We start from the raw sequence: 21,134 nt of genomic DNA on the forward strand, positions 1-21,134 counted from the left end.
GATTTTGCAAGGGAGAAAGGAATCTGAATAGAGGAGATTTTCCAGGGTAGCTGAGGAACACAGGGTGAAGAGATTATCATGTTGTGTAAGCAGCAGAGAGGTTTGTTGAACTTGCCTGGCCCCATGGCTTTGTGTCTGAACTCTCTAAAGAACTTAACACAGGAGGTGAAAAACTGGTTGCAACCAAGAACACAGTTAGCATCAGAGCTTTGAAGCCAAATGAAATGACTGGAAGTAAAGGGAAGGTAGAACCTTGCTCACAGATCTGCTAATGCAGGAATCCTGAAAAATGCAAATTTGTTTGCTTTGCTGTTGAATTACCGGAATTGGAATTAACTGGTAGTTGTACCCGACACAATTATCAGCCTGTCAGGCAGGATGCTGGGGTGGGGGGTAGTGGTGAGGTACCAGCTTAACTGAGGATCCTTAAACAGGAAAAAAAAAAAAAAAAAAAAACTAAGAGAGGTGTTCAGCTAAAATCAAATGAAGTTATTGTTGCTGTTGTTCACTCAGTAAGTCGTGTCTAACACCATGAATTGCAGCACGCCAGGCTTCTCTGTCCATCACTATCTTCCTGAGTTTGCTCAAACAGTGAAGTTGGACAATATTTAAAATTGCCCTAGAGAACTCATGATGCAATTTTTTTTTCCAGTAGGAATTAGTGAAATGTAGATGTTTTAACCATGTCAGTACTCTGAATTTTTGAGATCTTGAGAAACATTTAAATTACATTAAAAAGCTGGTGATACAAGTCTTAAAATCCTGATAATTTAAATATTTAACCTAATGTTAGACTGCATGCATTAAAATCCCATTCAGAATATTATATATAAGGTCAAATTCCATATTCTCTGAATATTTTGTACCCAAAGAAAACTATACATTTAATCTCACAAATGTTCAGTGAGTACCTACTCTATGAAAATAACGTTAATTTTGAAGATGCATTGAATTCTAAGATATTTTAAACATACAACATGCTTTTCTGTGTGCACTGATATGATCAACCACTTTAAAAGGCTGTTTTCTTAAAAGCATGAAGAAGAGAGTAAACTTCATTGGGTAATAACAGAACTTCAAACGTCTATAGAGTTTTGGTGGTGAGCACAGGGCCCGTGAGCTTGTAGGGTAGAAACAGCCCATGATTTATTAAGTTAGGAGGTTAGGTGCTTATATCTATGGGCAACTGCACTTTCTGACCAATAGAAGTGTACTATCTTTCTACAGGATTAAATGACTATATAACTAGAAAATAAATTTCAGAGTGGAATACTGGCTACATATAAAGAAGGCAATCTCACTGGCATTAGTGCAGGAAAGCACACACACAGATAAATACACACAAATCGAAATTGCAGGAAAAAAGTTTGCACAAATCAAAATTGTTGTACACTTCTATTTTTCTCACTTAATTGAATTTTCATAATTACATTTTGAATTTATTAGATTTTCTTATCTTACCTACAGGAACTTTGACACTTTATCACAAAAACATTTGAATATATGAAAATGTGTAGAAAGATTGAAATGTACAGTGGAATTAAAAAAAATGATGTAAAATTTCATCTCTACAAGTATTACTGAGTATTTTGTGTTCTTTTTTAACCTAAGAATTAGGCATTTTGATCAGTTTCTATCAAACTCACATTATTAATGAGAAAATGAAGGCTCAGGAACATTGTGGCTGACTTTTTAAAACAGTGAATAAACTTTACGGCAGAAAAAAACAACTGCATGCATTCAGGGTAAGAGAGTCTTAATGTGGAGCCTGCTTATAAAAGATACATTTTTCTCCTTAGTTTAAATATTTATTTTTGTGGCATATGGGTAGAGACATTTTCAAGGAGTAAATGAGTCTCTTTTTTTGTTCTCAAACCAGACCTCCAGTCTGACTGCTAATGGAACATGCTCCCTCCTGCCTGGGCAGTACCACACTTCACAGGTACTGAGAGGCAACGGATAATGAGAGGAGAAGCGCCAGGCCTGGGGATGGGAAAGGGAGCATACAGATTTCAATCAATATGGTGGGTTTTAGAAATGCTTGTGAACTTTCCTAGGGATGAAGTTTAGAAAGCCCATCTGTCACTACCTCACACTTACATGCTATAACATTAAATTCCTTCTTATTTGGTCCACAGAGGGAGTGAACATACATTGCAGGTTCTTAGGAGAATCCTTGTTTACACCTGTTGCTATACTCTCAAAAATGTTCCTACTGGGAAGGTAAATTTTATGACCCTCCTACTGACAGGGACCTTGACAATCCTTCTCTAAACTGTACTCTAAGGAAAATACTCCAAATTAATCTAAAACGGCTTTGAAAATAAATCTTTTTTTTGGGGGGGGGTCATCCCTGGATTTATCAATAGGATATATTTTCAAAGAAGTTCCTGCCTATGATGACTCTCACCTTTGTCCTATGTTAAGTACTATTTTTTATTTTCACGTATGAGTTTGCATTCTTCAAATATGAAATTATTTAATAGTGCCAAACACAAGAAGGAATCAGAAAATAACTGAGTAGTGATGACTTCCAATCAAAGGGAAGATGCTAATATGTGTTAGCATGCTATTTTTTCAGTTTTCATAAAAATAAAAAAGAACAACATCAAACTTTTAAATTTAATCGGTTTTGCTTGTTTATTCAGGTAAGGTCAGGTGTGGATTCGGATCTATTGTGTTATTTATTCTCTGACCAAAATCTAGAAAATAATTTTAACAAAAAATTTCCAATACCCAGAGTAGCAGTCACTATAGCATAATACATTAGGAAGCACTGCAGGTTCACACATAACAAAATAAAAGTTAAACGTAATATAATTATCCTAATTAGAATTTTCATAGAAAAGAATCCTTTGTTCTGTGTTCACTTTGATATTTAAGGGAAAAAAATAGCCTTGAACCATGTTATAAAATTTTGGCTTACTGTGCAACTCATTTGCTAATATATTATATTGATAATATTAAAACATTATTCTAGTCTAAAATAGACTTTGATATTTATGAAATAAGGTTAATAATCTTTCCATATTTTATATAACAATCTTTCTAATTATTCTGTTCTATTAAATTTATTTCCACACATACACACTTGTCCCAGGGGAGTGCCTATTACATTTGAAAGAGTCTAGTGAGATTTTGATGTACCAAAGATACTACCTTCTGAGAAATAACACACTTAAGCCAAAATAAGCAATGTTAAGCTATAATGTTTTGATTTGTTGCATGCTGCCAGGTGATAAAATACACGTAGCACACACACATACATACACATTTGAAAGAGTAAATATTCTTACTGGTTTTAATAATGTAGATCCAGAAATAAACTTAATTTCTGTACTAAGACTTTTTGTCACTTCTTTTAAAAAATTCATGTCCATTAAAGCTGAAAAGATGTATAATATATTGAATTAGAATCATTTATTCAAGCCAAGGTTCTTGCAAAAATTACTCAAAATATGCTAAATGCCCCTTTTGGAATGAATATAACTGGATTTTTAATGTCCAGTTATGAATATAACTGGATTTTTAATGTCAGAGGGGCATATTTTATAGACTAACAAAAGCAACACTGCAGTTTAATTCAAAAAGGCTCTCTAATTTATCAGTTTGAAACTAACCTTCTCCATGGGTTTTTCAATTGTTTCATTGTTTTGATTTCTTCAAATAAGTCTTAGCATAGAGTAACTAAATGCATACTGAAGAGATAAGGGGTTTTTGTCTTCCTATTTCAAGCTAAAACATAACCTCTAAATTATGTTTTATAGTAAGCCAAAGCCAGTATCACATACCTTTCGGGAATGAATTTCTTTCACATACAATGGAAGTAGAAACTCAGATATACCTTCAAGTCGGATTCCCTTCTTGGTGACTCTCAGATTTCCCATACCATCCTACAAGCAATGAAATATAGTTCACTTTTAGGTTAACTGGAGAATGAATAACTGGCCATAATTTTCTTAGGCCTAAATTGAGAAAACAGTAAGCTCAAATCTGTGATGATTTAAGGAAAATGAGAGGCTGAATCTACTTAATGAATGACTGCAGCAGTTGGCATGCATATAGTGGGCTCTGTTTAAAATGAACAGGAAAAGAGGAGTATAAAGGACCTGGTAGCTTCTTTCCAGTCTACCAGAGACTAGGACTCATCTGTGAATAAATCCTATACTTTCTTCATGCCCCAACACTTTTAACTATTTATTAGGCATAATTATACTTGCTTCTTGATTATTAAAAACAACTTTGTTTGCAGAGAGATCTAATGAAATTTTACATGACAGTTATACACATATTTCTACTATAAATACTCACATTTGTACAAGCAATTAATGATTGACCAGTGTAAGTAAGCATGGTGTCCCAGTATTTTAATCATGGGTAACACTTATGTCCTTTCCTTTAGAAAATGATACTCCACGAGTATGATAAAACAGGACACAAATAATATTTATGAGACAAAAAATAAAAATAGGAAGAACAGAGTACTTGATAGGAATTAAAGAAAGGAGATTTCACATCTGGTTGGAGAGTACACCATTTCTCGTGGAGGAGACTGACTGTGATAAAGACCGTAAGAATATGGAGTTTCAACAAGAGATGTCCCTAGAAGGAGGAACAAACTGACCATTCTGGTCACAGTCAGGAAATAGCATTCCATCCCACCTGGCTAAGGAATATCATGAGTGAAAACAATTAGGAGTATGTTTTGAGGTCAGAGAAAGGAAAGCCATGAGCGTAAAGCTAAGGAATCTGTATGTTTTGATACAACAGCCTCCAAGAGAAGGAACATAAAAAGTTCTTGAATAGTGAATGATTTTGAAATGATCAGAGTTACACTTTAAGGAAAATCTGGTAGAAGTACTATGTGGAGCTATCTGACAGAGTGTCAGTGATAATGCACAACTCTGTAATAAGTGAGAGGAGTGTGCTGGAAGAGCAACTTTCAAGACCTAGTGACTAATTTTTTCTTGAGATAGTGGAAAGGGGGCCGTTTACGATTGACCCAAGAATTCACAACTATGACTATATAAGGACAAGTAGTGAGTTTTACAATTGGAATAGGGAAATCTGTAAGCTCAATGGCAAAAATAAGCTCAGCTTTGAACTTTCTAACTATACTTCCAGAGGTATTACACAAAATTCAGAATTTTATTCATCAACCAACACATCTGTAGAAAGCAGGCTAGGGAGCAACAGTTGCTTTGGTTTTGCTTGACTTTATCATGATGGAAGAGCAAGTTCTATGTGGGAAAAAAAACATATATAAAAACAAAGGAGAAACTCTTAGATAATGGGTAGGTCTGTAGGTTGGAAAGACATATTCTTACATTTGGGAGGCTGGGATTAGTAGAAGAGGAAAGGCAAGAGATTCAGATAGTTCTAGCCTCGACCCTCTGCTCTGACCTCAAAAGAAAGCCAGTGAAATAGTAGAACAATGGATAGAATTTTGAATAAGAACTGAAGGCCGTTTTTGACTCAGACAAAGAAAAACACTAAGAAGAGAAAAGGAAATATTTTGAGGTGGAGAGATTTCAGTCTTCTCTCACAGAAGGAGAAAATAATTGATTCTGATTGAATTGAACTTTGGATCAAACAGAGGATTTCACTTCTTGAGCTTGAACTTTTTATCAGCTTGAACTTCAAGCTGACACTGAAAATGCCTAATAGGGAAATGAACTAATTTTTTTTTAACATGAAAATTTCAAGCATCACTGAAGACAAATTCTGATGAGAAAACAGGCATACTTTTTTTACTCTGAGACAGAACTAATTTATACCAGTTTTATAACATTCTCTTTCCCTTTTGAGACTGAAGTGTCTGATACAGATATTAGTTGCAGGGTCATTCATTCACTGACTCTTAAGAGTTTTGCAATAGTATGCAACAGAAACAGGCAGAATTAACAGTGATAGAGTTACAAAATTGATGATTTATTAGACAGGAATGGCAAAAAAAGTCATAGGAGTTTGGTGTTCTAAAGTAACAAAAGAATAATGTCCCTCAAATGGCTATTACTTTTCTTATTAAGTAGAGGCATGTAAAGCCAGAAAAATAGTATTAGGCTGCAAAAATAGCACAGAATAAAGAATATCAACAGGTGACAAATTAATGATCAAGTTCAATAGGGGTTAAAAAATACAAGAAATGCTAAGACAGGTTTGTCACCAGAAATTGGAAACTCAGATTATGAGATCTTGAAGGTGAGACCATTTCCAGACATGATAAGGTCTAGAGGACACGGGGGCTGCAGAAGTAGACTAGGGACAGAACTCTTTCAGTACTAAAATAGTAGTACATATAAAGTGACAAGTGGCCTTCAAACATTGTTTTGTTTCAGAGGTGTTTTCTTGAGTTAATCTCACACAGTGGCTGTCCTGGTATGTTCTCAAATGCCTACCTGAAAGAAGTGCTCTGAAGCGTTCCCATGAAGTTGCTTTGCAAATGTTTAAGGCAACTGCTAGACTAACTCAATATGACAGCAAATTTAGAAAACTCAGCAGTGGGCGCAGGACTGGAAAAGGTCAGTTTTCATTCCAATCCCAAAGAAAGGCAATGCCAAAGAATGCTCAAACTACCACACAATTACACTCGTCTCACACGCTAGCAAAATAATGCTCAAAATTCTCCAAGCCAGGCTTCAACAGTACATGAACCATGAACTTTCAGATCTTCAAGCTGGATTTAGAAAAGGCAGAGGAACCAGAGATCAAACTACCAACATCTGTTGGATCATTGAAAAAGGAAGAGAGTTCCAGAAAAATATCTACCTCTACTTTATTGGCTATGCCAAAGCCTTTGACTGTGTGGATCACAATAAACTCTGGAAAATTCATAAAGACATGGGAATACCTGACCACCTGACCTGCCTCTTGAGAAATCTGTATGCAGGTCAGGAAGCAACAGTTAGAACTGGACATAGAACAACAGACTGGTTCCAAATGGGGAAAGGAGTACATCAAGGCTATATATTGTCACCCTGCTTATTTAACATATATGCAGAGTACATCATGAGAAACACTGGGCTGGATGAAAAACAAGCTGGAATCAAGATGGCCAGGAGGAATATCAATAACCTCAGATATGCAGATGACACCACCCTTATAGCAGAAAGCAAAGAAGAACTAAAGAGCCTCTTGATGAAAGTGAAAGAGGAGAGTGAAAAAATTCGATTAAAACTCAACATTCAGAAGACAGATCATGGCATCTAGTCCTATCACTTCATGGCAAATAGATGGGGAAACAATGGAAACAGTGACAGACTTTTTTGGGGCCCAAAATTACTGCAGATGGTGACTGCAGCCATGAGATTAAAAGACTCTTGCTCCTTGGAAGAAAAGCTATGACCAACCTAGATAGCCTAATAAAAAGTAGAGACATTACTTTGCCAACAAATGTCCATCTAGTCAAAGCTATGGTTTTTCCAGTAGTCATGTATGGATATGAGAGTTGGACTATAAAGAAAGTTGAGGGCCGAAGAATTGATGCTTTTGAATTGTGGTGTTGGAGAAGACTCTTGAGAGTCCCTTGGACTGCAAGGAGGTCCAACCAGTCCATCCTAAAGGAAATCAGTCCTGAATATTCATTGGAAGGACTGATGCTGAAGCTGAAACTCCAGTACTTTGGCCACTTGATGTGAAGAGCTGACTCATTTGAAAAGACCCTGATTCTGGGAAAGATTGAAGGCAGGAGGAGATGGGGACGACAGAGGATGAGATGGCTGGATGGCATCACCAACTCGATGGACATGAGTTTGTGTAAGCTCTGGGAGTTGGTGATGGACAGCGAAGCCTGGTGTGCTGCATTCCATGGGGTTGCAAAGAGTCAGAGTAACTGAACTGAACTGAGACTATCTCAGGGTAATAGAAACAAATTCTATCATGAATAAAATTCACAGTTCAATAGTACTCTTAAAAAATATTTTCATAATTTGTCTAAAAATAAAAGAACTGAATATCCATATTAAGGATGATAGTATGTATGTTATATGCATATTTAATTTTGGGAAGTTTTGAATCTTAAGCTCAGTGTTATCTTTCTATATAACACACAATTAGGAGGAATACAGATATATTTCACTTAAATTAGATGAAATGGAACTTCCCTTGGTAAGTGTAGAACTGTTACCATAGTTTAGTGTTGTGACTCTAACCTTGCTCCACTATGTTCATTAGTCCTTTTTCTCTAAGTTTCTCTATATAATTTACATGTAGTTATAAAATACATGGAACCATATAATATACATTGAGTGTACAATTAACCTGATGTTCATATTCACACACCAAGTCCACCAATAAATTATGAGATGATGAAATATTCTGGTTTCTCTTATGTAGGAGAATTGAAAAAGTGAATTTATTGCCACTGTCAGTATAGCTTCTTGATTCACTGCATTCCCTGGTCCCTTCCAATCTAAAGGGAGAAAATAATTTCTGGATTTGCTATTTAGATTGACATTGCCAAAACACCGGAAAATAACAGAATCTAATGCACCTGTAGTACAGACCCCAACCTTGGCTCTGCTACCTTCATCCTGTGGAAGCTTGAACAATCTAACTAACCATTTTGCACGTTAATTTTGTTATATGTAAAAGGAATAATATTTAGCTATGAGTTTATAGCAAGGATGACATGAGGATGTAAACTGATTAAAATCATGCTTATCTTTTGAGTTCTATATATGTGGACGTACTCAAAAGTTTTAACCATTATTATACTATATTTGAAATTTTATCTCATATTATTATAAAAATTCACATCATTAACTTTCAAGGGATTATCTGAATTTCAGCAGACATTAAATGCATTAAAGCTTATCATCATCATAGTTATAACCTATAGTAGGAGAGCTTGTATTTGAAACGTGACTACTATTTACTAACTGTTGACTTTGGCATATTCTTTATCTAAACCTAAATCATTTTCTATAAGAATCAGAAAACAATAGTTTTCCTTACATGGATGTTGTAGTAATTTAACAAGATAACATATAAATGCCTTGTTCCTGGATCTAGCATATTTTTGATAGTTATTCCCTGTAGTTTATTTAAATTAATACTCTGATAATAAATATAATTAATCTCTATTCCACGTATGTTTTTTAATCTACCTCTCCCATTTTTCATTTCTTCCTTTCTATTCCCAAGGGCAATTATCTCCAACCTGATAATTGCCTTCACACTTATACTGTTTGAAGTGTAAACTTACCATTATTTACATTGTTACTTTATTGAATTACTCCTTACATCATCTAAGCCCTTGGATTATAGATTTATGCCATTCCTTTTAAATATTTAATGTGCTTTCTAAATAATCCATTATAAATATTAGCACTTTTGTGTTAAGGAATAATATCAAAAAAACATCTCTTCTACTGTATCTTTTTTAAATTCATTTTTTAATTGGTGGAAAATTGCTTTACAATTTTTTACTGGTTTCTGCTGTACAACAATGCAATTCAGTCATTATTATATATATACATATATATTCCCTCCCTTCCTCTTCTCCCTCTCCTCACCCCATCCCACCCCTGTAGGTCAGCACAGGGCACCAGGCTGGGCCCCCTGTTATTCAGCAACTTCCCACTAACGGTCTGTTTTACACACGATGGTGTAGATATGTCAATGCTACTTTCTCAGTTCATCCCACCCCCACCTTTCCCTGAGTGTCCACAAGTCAGTTCTCTACTAGGTTCATCAGGACCATTTTTCTAGATTCCATATTGATGCACTTATATATGAAACTTGTTCTTTTCTTTCTGACTTCACTCTCTTCAAGAGGCTCTAGGTTCATCCACCTCACTACAATGGACAAATTAGTTCCTCTTTATGACTGAGTAATATTTCATTGTATAATTATATCACAACTTCTTTATCCATTTATCTGTCAATGACATCTAAGTTGTTTCCACATCCTGACTATTATAAATATTGCTGCAATGAACATTGGGGTACATGTCTTTTAGAGGTGAGGTTTTCTCAAGGTATATGCCCAGAAGTAGGATTGCTGGGTCATGTGGTAGATTTATTCCTAGTTTATTTTTTTAAGGACTCTTCATATTGTTTTCCACAGTAGCTGCATCAGTTTTCAGTTTTCAATGGTGAAGGAAGGTTCCCTTTTCTCCACACCATCTCCAGCATTTATTTGTAGACATTTTGATGATGGCCATTCAGACTAGTATGAGGTGGTACCTCATTTCTCCTGCTATATCTTAAGCTTCTTCTTTGGAGGGATTTTCAAGATCCTTGGAGTGTCTCATGCAATTCTTTGTTTCTCAGATTATTTGTTCTTTTCTCATCATCATCCACTCTTTACCTCCACTAAACTATAAAGCTAGTATTTTTCAAAAAGTTCTGTTATGTCATTTAAATTTCTTTTTTACAAACTGGGTTACAAATAAAATAAGATATTGTATTGATATTAGCTTCATGTGTGCAACATAATGTTTCAATATTTTTGTACATTATAAATGATCACCATGATAAGATCAGTTGCCATCTGGTCACCATGCAAAATTGTTATAATATTATTGACTATCTTCTTTATGTCACAGCTCAGTGATTTATTTTATATCTGAAAGTCTATAGTTGCAGCACTATTTATGATACTCAAGATATGGAAGCACCTAAGTGCTTACTGTGAGATTAATGGATAAGGAAATTAGTTCTCTCTCTCCCACACAACACACACACACACACACACACACACAATGAAATATTACTCAGTCATTTAAATTTCTTGATTCAAGTATTTTGTTTGAACCGATCTTCTTTCTCGTCTCTTCTTAATGCTCTTACCCATCATTCAAGGCTCATACGAATTGTGTTTAGAGACTGCAAAGCCATCTTTATTACAATTTTCACACACTTGATTTCTTGGAAAAGGTAAAGCATACTTTATTCAGAAGTATTTTTTTTGGAGTTTATTATAAGAGACTGTCTTTAAAATAAATCATAGGTATGAAGGTTAACAAAGAGAGTATTTATAGCCATGTTATGTTGAATTTAAAATTCACAATCACAACTTTGCAATCATCTGACAATAATTCACTCTGTTCTCTCTCACATAGAGTTTTTAAGACCCTTGACTGTCTGGTATTAGACGGTGTCCTTAGATGGTGGCCACTCTCAGAATCTGAATTACTCCTAACAGGCAAATGTAATTGTCAAAGAAATGAGTATGTTGACATGGAACTGAGAAAAGTTTTTAAAAATGATATGATCATTAAATAACACAGAAAATCTGGTATATGATTAATTATTTATATTAAGAAATTTTTAAAAGAAAGGTGAAAGAATCCAGGAGAAAATTACATATAGATTTTAGACATTTTTCTGGATAAGTTAAAAAATAAATATCTTTCAAATTACTAGCATCATACATTTCAAAAATTTGATTAGGAAGAAAAATAAATACATATTTTATATGGATTTGAGTATCTAATGATATTCCTTCTGAATTTCAACTTGCATGAGGAAATAACCTTTAAGGCAATTTAAAGACAAATTGGAGCTTAGTATGGTGGGTATTTGTGAGACTTTGAGAATTAAATATTTTAAATAAAAAAAAATATGGAGAAATGGAGGTATTAGATTGCTAAAATATAATTACAAATGACTTTTAAAGGTCTTTTTATTATTTATTCTTTTATGCATGATAAAGGAATAAAAAAATCTATTTAATTTCCAACTGTTAACTAAAGATGAGAAAATTCTCTTTAAAGTATCTAAGGATTTTCTTTTTCTTACCTGTTTTATGATACTATTTGTAATTTATAATGAACTATCCCCAAGCATAAGAGAAAGAAGAAATAAAACATAAGTTGGTAGGCTGCTTTATATGTGTGTTTTGACTATGCTGTTTGCTGTAAGCCTGTATTTTATTTTCATTATAATTGGACTTCCTTATTCCTGCCTATTATTAGAAAATAAACTCTACAGTAATAAAGATTGATAGACTTAGAAAACTGACCTCTCATTCAGCTTGTATAGAAGCATCTTTAGAGATTATTGTTAATAACATAACTTTTGTTATCCAGAGCACTATTTATTCCTTTAGTTCTTAGCTAGTTATTGTTTCATAATTTGTACTTTACCAATTGTCAGAGCTGTAAAAAAGTTTTAAATGTATGATATATTAAATAAGAAAATAAATACTGTACTTTGTATCTCTTGTTCAATGTGCTTTTAACTATGTGAGTGATTTTTAAAAAAGCATAATAAAATAAAATATAATTTGTCTTCCAAGTTTTTCACTACTTATAACACAATTCCTTGACAAATAATTCCTTCTTTTTCTAACAATCCACATATCACTAGTCTCATAGAACATATGTCATTAACAACAAAATCATAAGAGTTAATATATGCTGGATAAAAATAAAATCCCAAAATATATTAATCTGATGTGGCATATATGACCACAGTTATCCAGTTAATGGAGGAAAAATGGATATGTTTGATAAATCCAATGAGCCTATATATAAAGGGACCACCAATATATATTACATATATGCATATACACATATATATGCACACACATGGGACTGTAGCCCATGGGGTCGCAGAGTCAGACATGACTGAGCAACTAACAACACTGAGGATGCACAAGAGACAGAGACTTGCTAATGAAGAATGCCATAGGGAAACCAAGCATGCTATTAAAAACAAATAATATTTCTTGGTGTAGAGACAGTGGCAAAGAACCTCAGGAATTTGACTTAAGAAAAATAATAAATAAAAAATTAATAATAAGAATGTGTACCTTAAAGAATGTCATCAGTAAATGGATGACTGAAAAAAAATCCATATGTAACAAAAGTATAAAGCCTCAAGCTTCACTATTAGTGTGTCTGTCTTTCCCAAACATGCTTAATAGTATATCAGAATTATAATAAACCCAGTGGGAAAAGAGTTCAGTTTTCAAATAAATTTAGGAAACCACTGCCAAATATGTTCCTGTTCAGAGATTCATAATGCATATTAGCATTCTCAACACTGAGAAGTCTAGAAGAGAGAAATACTTTACTTTGTCTAATACAAACTTCCCCAAACAATTGTCCAAAAGGAAGTCCCCCCACTCACTCATTCACCTTTTGAAATAGGTGCAGTGGTGTCCGTTTGAACACACTGTGTTCACTTACATTTTATAAACTCTGAAGGAAGACCTATTCAAAAAGGAGGTGCACTGTTTAGCATGAAAGCTTGAAAAGAGGTGATTAAAGAATTAAAAGCTCCCATGTCTCCACAGACACTTATTGAAAACCTATGTAGAGTGCTACTAAATTCTGTTGATAATTCAGCTTCCCAGATATATTTAAAAACTGAAGAGGCTATAGTGAACACGGCTAAGAATCTGGGCTGCTTCTGAGATAAAACTTCTTGTCAGTAAGATAGGCAATGCTGAGGACACCTCTGGTTTTTGCATATATATGTCTGTTACTGTAAGGATAATTTAGTTTCTAAAACAAGAATCACTTCTTTGAACAAGATCACATTTCTGGACCTGTAAATTAAGAATTAGACCTTGGAGTATGGTAACTCTACATAAGGTAAGGTCTTGTATAAGAATTCCTTCTAAATATCCAAGACAACATTTTTGGTTTCTACCCTAACTATGGAATTAATCCTAAGAGTTTAGTACAGAGAAATTTAGCAAATACTGAGCCAATGGCACATTGTCTCTATAACCCTGTAAAACAGACACATTATTGCCTTCATTTTATTTAAAATACACACACACACACACATAAAGTAAGTGAATTATATGCAGCTAGGAAGGTAGCCCAAAGTTTAGTTCTCTCATTCTTAGTAAGTCTAACAACTATAGGGATAGAGAATGTAAGTTGAATTTATTTTACTGTGTAACTCCATTCAGTTCAGTTCAGTTCAGTTGCTCAATCATGTTAATATTTTTCATCATTATTTATGAACTAATTTGTACCTTTTTTCTTAGATTGTTTGCCTTTTAACTTTTAAAACATTTCCTTCTCTCACGGATTCCATTTACCAGCACATATTTCTCATTTGACTCGGATATGTATCATGGTATTCTGAAACAAATTATTTCTGATAAGACAAAAGTCTACTTTCAAGTGATTATAAAATTCATCTTAAAAATGAAGCCACCCAGAATAAATTATTCACATTTGTATAGTCACAGACATTTTAAAAGAGCCTCAGAACAATATTTTCTGTAAATAAAATCAATGTTCACATTCTTCCTATTAACTGCTTTGTAATTACTCTCATTCTATAAAGCTAAGTTGTGTGCATGTGTGTGTGTGTGTGTGTGTGTGTTTAGAAGAGATGAGTTGCATAGGAAGGGTAGGCAAAGTTAACTTAACAATATTTTCTGTAAATAAAATCACTGTTCACATTCTTCCTATTAACTGCTTTGTAATTACTCTCATTCTATAAAGCTAAGTTGTGTGCATGTGTGTGTGTGTGTGTGTGTGTGTGTTTAGAAGAGATGAGTTGCATAGGAAGGGTAGGCAAAGTTAACTTATTTAACCCCAAATTGTAGTAGTCATCTTACTGCTGCTAAGTCGCTTCAGTTGTGTCCAACTCTGTGCGACCCCATGGACAGCAGCCCACCAGGCTCTGCTGTCCTTGGGATTCTCCAGGCAAGAATACTGGAGTGGGTTGCCATTTCCTTCTCCAGTGCATGAAAGGGAGGGTATAGGCCATATCTACTATTGTAGACCACTGTAAAGTGTGAAAGTGAAAGTTGCTCAGACGTGTCTGACTCCTTGTGACCCCATGGTCTATACAGCCCATGGAATTCTGCAGACCATTGAAACTCACCATCTAATAAAGAATCTAGTACACTAAATATTTGCCTCACAAGTTTTTCATAATAGCATCTAGAACTCCCTGATTATATACAAAGATATTCAGTATTAGTCATCAATGAAACACAATATTTCAGCAAAGTCTTAGAAATATGTTCTGTTTCCAATAAGAACATTCCTAAACATAGTCAGGTGCTCTAAGGAAGGAGAGCCGGCAAATATTTCAATCACACAGCACCTCTGAAGGAAAGTTGAAAGACACGGATGGGAGGGAGGCGAAGAGTAAAAATATACTTCATTCTCTTCAAAGCCAGGACATGCATCTTTTGTTCATAATTGTATGTACATCCTCACTACCAAGCCAGTGCCAAGCTTAGAACTGACATTCACAAACTGACTTGCAGAAAAGCATGACATGTGTTGTATAGTCATTATCAAATTCTAATTGACACTGAAGGGTTTATTTAAAAGAATACTATGTACTGTGGTTTCACAGACCCCACTCAAACCCTGACTCTTAACAGTGAGAAACCCACCCTCGGTTTACTCAGTTTTTCTATGAGCTTTGAACCATAAAATTCACACAATAGTTCAGACCCCCTAGTATTTGGGGAAGTGATTCAAGATAATGTATGTAAAGCATCTAGTAGATTGTCTGGCACATCGATTATACCTAATAAACAACAGCTGTTATAATTATGTGTTTTCCTTTGGATCAATGGATATGTGTACATATGAATGTCTAATTTATATGAATGCGAAAATGTGGTGAAATATTCAAATGAATTGTATTTCCAATTTAAATAGATAATCTCAGCATAAGTGCTGCCAGACCTTACCTTTTGTAGCTGTTCAGTGTAAATAATTCACCTAGTCGTCAGGTAAAAACACATACTTTGCATTAACTTTAAAGAAGTGCATGACAGTGAGCAGCTTAATAAGTAAGCTAACCTTTTACTCAGCTTCATTTTCTTGAGCTATTCATTTTAATCAAATATTGCAGCCGACCATAGTGGAAATTTCTCACGGAGGCTAATATATTCAATAAACACCTATGCTGCATATTAAAAAGCTCACTAAGGAGGCACACATTACAAGACAGCAAAACATGCAGCCGCAACTGCAGGATGATATAATTTTAATTAAATCAGTTGAATTTATCGAGTGTTTTCCATTAGAAAACTTGACGGATATAAAGTACAAGAAAAGAAACAAAAACTTTTTTATCACTGAATTATTAGTTGAGTAGCACTTTATCAGATGCTTCACAAGTCAACAGTAAAAGTGTAACAGATTACAAAAGTAAAATCATGACATTTACAACCGAGATGTCAAGCTCTTAAGCATAAGTTGAAAATTTACTTCAAATTTTGAGATAATTTTAGAATTATTATGCTTTAAATCAAATCAATATGTTAAAAATAGACCAAAGTTTTACTCTTAATGATAAATTCTTACTATTAATTACTCCTTAAACATTAGTATTTTTATCAACAACTTTCCACCAGTTGATAAGGAAGCATGAGAAAGTATCATAGACGAGAACAACAAAATCATATGAAAATCTGTTTCTATAATATTGCATCGACAGGCTCTTAGGTCTCATTGTGTGCGTGCTAAGTCGCTTCAGTCGTATCCGAGTCTTTGCGGCTCTATGGACTCTTGTCCACTAGGTTCCTCTGTCCATGGGATTCTCCAAGCAAGAATACTGGAGTGGGTTGCCATTTTTTCCTACAAGGGATCTTTCAGACCCAGGGATTGAGCCTGTTGTTTCTTGTGTCTCCTGCATTGGCGGGCAGGCTCTTTACCACTAGTGCAACCTGGGAAGCCTGTATGTTTCAGAAGTACATAGTAAAATGTGTTAGGTCTTTCTGTGTCATTATTTTATGATGCTAGGTTAAGTATCTTTCTAATTCATGCTGGAGATGTTGATTCCTTAGATTTCACTCTCTTTAAGTTGCTAAATGTTCAGAAAACACCCACAACACCTCTCTCTGCAATCTCCTTTTTTCTGAAATATGAAAATTACATTTCCTTTGTATCTACCTGCTTAAGTGCCCTTTGTAAACTTATAAGAACACACCTATATACTAAAAACAGAATCTGTCTTATAAATCCATTCATGAACTTATCTTTTAGATAGACCATAAGCCCTAGGAACAAGAGTCTTTTCTTTGGTCGATTTTGTCCTCTGGTATATCGAGACTCCTAGAACTTCATAAATTCACAATGAAAGTGTATTAAATCAGTGAAAACATCAACTACTCTTCTCCAATAAGAGTGGTTTCTACCCCTACTGTTATCTAGATGTTTAATCTAGACATTTTTCTCAATTTATAACTCATGAAAATAAATTAACATAGTTTGAATGTAGGTGTTTCACAATAGTTGGGTCCCTAAGATTATTAGTTTCAAAATCAGATAACAGTTTGCAATCTTAGATTTTCAGTGAAACTTGCATATGAATTTTAAGAGAACAACAAAAAAAAAGAAAGAAGACAAAAATATCACACACACGAAATTTTTTAAATAAAAAAATGAGTTTGCATTCCTAATCTATCAATTTTTTATTTTGTTGTTATTTAGCTTAAATAGATCATATATTTATGACACTCTGGTCTTAATGTCCTTCTCATATATATGCTGCTAAGTCACTTCAGTCGTGTCCAACTCTGTGCGACCCCATAGACGGCAGCCCATCAGGCTCCCCTGTCCCTGGGATTCTCCAGGCAAGAACACTGGAGTGGGTTGCCATTTCCTTCTCCAATGCATGAAAGTGAAAAGTGAAAGTGAAGTCGCTCAGTCGTGTCTGACCCTTAGCGACCCCATGGACTGCAGCCTACCAGGCTCCTCTGTCTATAGGATTTTCCAGGCAAGAGTACTGGAGTGGGTTGCCATTTCCTTTTCACTCATATATATGAGTGAACATAAAAACTCCCTAGAGAATTCAAGTTGGATTCTGGGGTCCCATTTTCAGGACTCATTCTGATTGTGTAGGCCTACGGTGGGCTTCCCAGGTGGCGCTAGTGGTAAAGAACTCAAGAGATGTGGGTTCGTACCCTGGATTGGAAAGATCCCCTGAAGGAGGGTACAGGATCCACTCCAGTGTTCTTCCTTGGAGAACCCCAGGAACAGAGGAGCCTGGAGGGCTATAGTCCATAGGGTTGCAAAGAGTCAGACATGACTGAAGGGACTTAGCGTGCATGCAGGGGGGAACATAAAATATTTTATCTATTATGCTTTGAAACCTGTATGAGATAAACTTAGGCAAATAAATACACATCATCACTTCATCTACTACTTGATAAACTTATATGCCACCTCAACAGTATTTATAAGTCATGGGATTCAAAGCAGGTATAAGAGCAGGGAAAAAAATGTGTGCTATGCCACCTCAAACCAATGAATAAGCATGGCTCATAATCAGCCCACTAGAATAGAATAACAATAAGACTGGTCAATCTTGTTCACACGTGTTGAAAAAAAGTCACATCTTAGAAATGGAGGGAGAAACTTATAGTCAGCATGTGTGTGTGTACGTGTATTTGCTCAGTCATGTCTGAATCTTTGTGACTCCATGGACTGTAGCCTACCAGGTTCCTCTGTCTATGGAATTCTCCAGGCAAGCATACTGGAGTGGGTGGCTATTTCCTTCTCCAGGGGATCGTCCCAATCCAGTGACTGAACCCAGGTCTCCTGCACTGCAGGCAGATTCTTTACTGTATGAGCCACCTGGAAAGCCCCCAGTCAGTATGTGTGTGTGCTGTTTGCTCAGATGTGTCCAACTCTTTATGACCCCATGGACTGTAGTCTGCCAGCCTCTTCTGTCCATGGGCTTCTCCAGGCAAGAATACTGGAGTGCGTTGCCATTTCCTTCTCCAGGAGTCAGTATGTGGAGGATAAATAAATACATATGTTAGTACTTGAAACATTTCATAACAATTGTTACAATAAAGTACATATGAAATTGTGATCATAAAATTGAAACTGGAAGGTTTAATATAATTGACAATCTACTTTAAATTACTGTTTCTGGAAATGCTGATTAAAGTAGACACAAAAAATTGGAAAAGCAGTACAAGAAAATCACTGTTACTCACTTCTGATCTCATTTAATAATATTTGAGAAAATTATGCTTAATGGGGCACTTGAAGATATTACAAAATTATCCTACCATTTCTATCTTTTGTGTTAATAGAAGAGTGCTTTTACAATGCCCTGAAGGAGGAATTTTCTATAATTCCAGTAAATTTCAAAGAAATAACAATTGATTCATTGGATCCTCTGATATTAATGAAAAGGAGACCATTAAATAATGCTTCACAAGTGTTCATAATTCATTTAAATATAAATACAAGTTTCCAGGCATAGAAGTACCAAAATTACATTATAAGGCATGTCTTTAATAAAAAAATCAGTTTATCATAACACAATATGAATGTTTTCAGAAATAGCATAAATACATTTTGCTTTTCTAACTGTAAAAATACAGAAGAAAATCACTTAAAAATATGAATCAGACAATCAGGTAACTCTATTTCAAAACTGAATATTTTTGAATGATTAATGCATACTTGAGTAAAAATTTTATCGTCTGATAGCTCCTGAGAAAAGCAAAGATGAAATAAATACAGCATTGTTGAGTTAGGAAAATATGCATGTTGTCAAAGAAAGTGTATCACTCTACTTAACAAGAAAATGTGTGTAAGTAAATTAGCTGATATCTTCCATGGAGTTTTAGTTCCTTTGACTGAGATCCAGGCTTAGCACTTTTGAATAGCTCCTCAAGAATAAAGTGGCTTTATTAAAGATATACTTTGCTTGTTTAGATTTTGCTTTGGAGGAGCAAGTGAGAAAATACCTTAAAATTTAAGAGAAGGTGCAGATAAACCACTTCCAATCTTTGACAGATAAAAAGAGTTCATGAATTTGGTCACACTGCATTGCATGCATAGTCAGTGGATTGAGTGAATATAAGCTGGCCAGTGTGACTCATCAGGACCTAGAACAGCCCATACTGCCAAAAACTATATCCTTCCCTGATGTGCTTTAATGTAAGAAAACCTAATCATTTTAATCACTTCTCTGGAATAATGGAAACATGCTTATTTATTTTACAGTTTGCAAAGAACTTTCCAATAAGCTATTTAATTTTATCACCAGAAAACCCTGTGAGTTGGAAAAGCCAATTGCTGTTAATATTCTGATATTACTTGAGATTATATAGCATGTTGATAGAGCAAACAGAGAATCCAGCTTTAGACCAATTCTCGTAATTAAAACACACACACACACACACACACACACACACACACACACTTTTATACTAAACAAGGAAACAAATTATTTCCAGAAGGTCTTTTTAAAGATGGATATTTCCTATGGGAAGTAACACATCTAGACAATGAATTAGAAATGAAAGTATTTATAAGACTGAGCAGCTGTTGTCTTATATAAAAAAATTTATATTTGGCTTCCATTTAGTGTTTAATTTCAATGTAGAATTTCTATACTCTGAATAATCTTATTATATTAGGAAAACAAAGAAAAACATAGTAAAGACATGTTATGGAGAATGGGAAAGTACTTGAAATTATTTAGAGACCACAGTGGCACCCTTGATTCTGAGTAGCCTGGAAGCAAGGTGAGATCCTAGATGACTCAGAGAGAGGTTGGGCTGAGAAACAAAATGTTGACTTGTTTAAAATTTTCCCCAAATTTGCCAAAAGTAGTAAAATTTTAAATGGATGTTAACGACTCTTTTATTTAGACTCAAAAATAAAATTCTGTGTTTTTAATGTATCAAACTTATGTCTAATAAACTTTTGCTATTTCTTACAGTAGGTAATTTTCCCCATCATTATTGAAGGCAGCATGCTGATTTTAAATAAGGAAAGTTTTATTGTGGGCAAAATGTAGCAGGACTTCCAGCAATTTACTAGCTCAGTGTCACGAAGATAGTCATTTAGTTCTGTCTGGGTCTTGATTTTCTCTTTTGGAAATTGGAGAGATCAATAAATATCTCATAGCTCATTGAAAATTAAATAAAATATGAATGCAAAGGTGTTTATATCCTATGTGTAAAGTATTATTATGAGAAAAAATAGCACGTAGATAATACGGTTTTCATGTCACCAATGAGGTCAACATAGGTGAGGATTACGGAAGGAGTCTGGGTGATGTCACGCTTTTTTGGTTTATTTATTTTTTAATATTTGTTCTCAGAATCATACTGGCCAATTGAAATTCCTCAAGAAAATAATGAAGCTAAGAAAGAAATCTTACTCCATGCTCAGTCTGTTTCTGAGCTCACATTTTAAGACCCTGTCTGAGATTTCTAAGAC

At 34.6% G+C, this 21,134-nt stretch overlaps 1 protein-coding gene across 2 annotated transcripts in view; it reads right to left on the bottom strand.

Moving 5' to 3' along the window:
• Window positions 1-21,134, bottom strand: part of SGCZ (sarcoglycan zeta) — a 668,752-nt gene that overhangs the window by 161,491 nt on the left and 486,127 nt on the right. For both annotated transcript variants that reach the window (XM_081517996.1, XM_081517995.1), the window contains one exon: window positions 3,792-3,893. In XM_081517996.1, coding sequence (XP_081374122.1) covers window positions 3,792-3,893 — 102 coding nt within the window. The remainder of the gene's footprint in view (window positions 1-3,791; window positions 3,894-21,134) is intronic.

The sequence above is a fragment of the Giraffa tippelskirchi genome, chromosome 8, assembly GCF_054371585.1.
Source record: "Giraffa tippelskirchi isolate mGirTip1 chromosome 8, T2T-mGirTip1v1.2.pri, whole genome shotgun sequence".
In the NCBI taxonomy this organism is placed as follows: domain Eukaryota; kingdom Metazoa; phylum Chordata; class Mammalia; order Artiodactyla; family Giraffidae; genus Giraffa; species Giraffa tippelskirchi.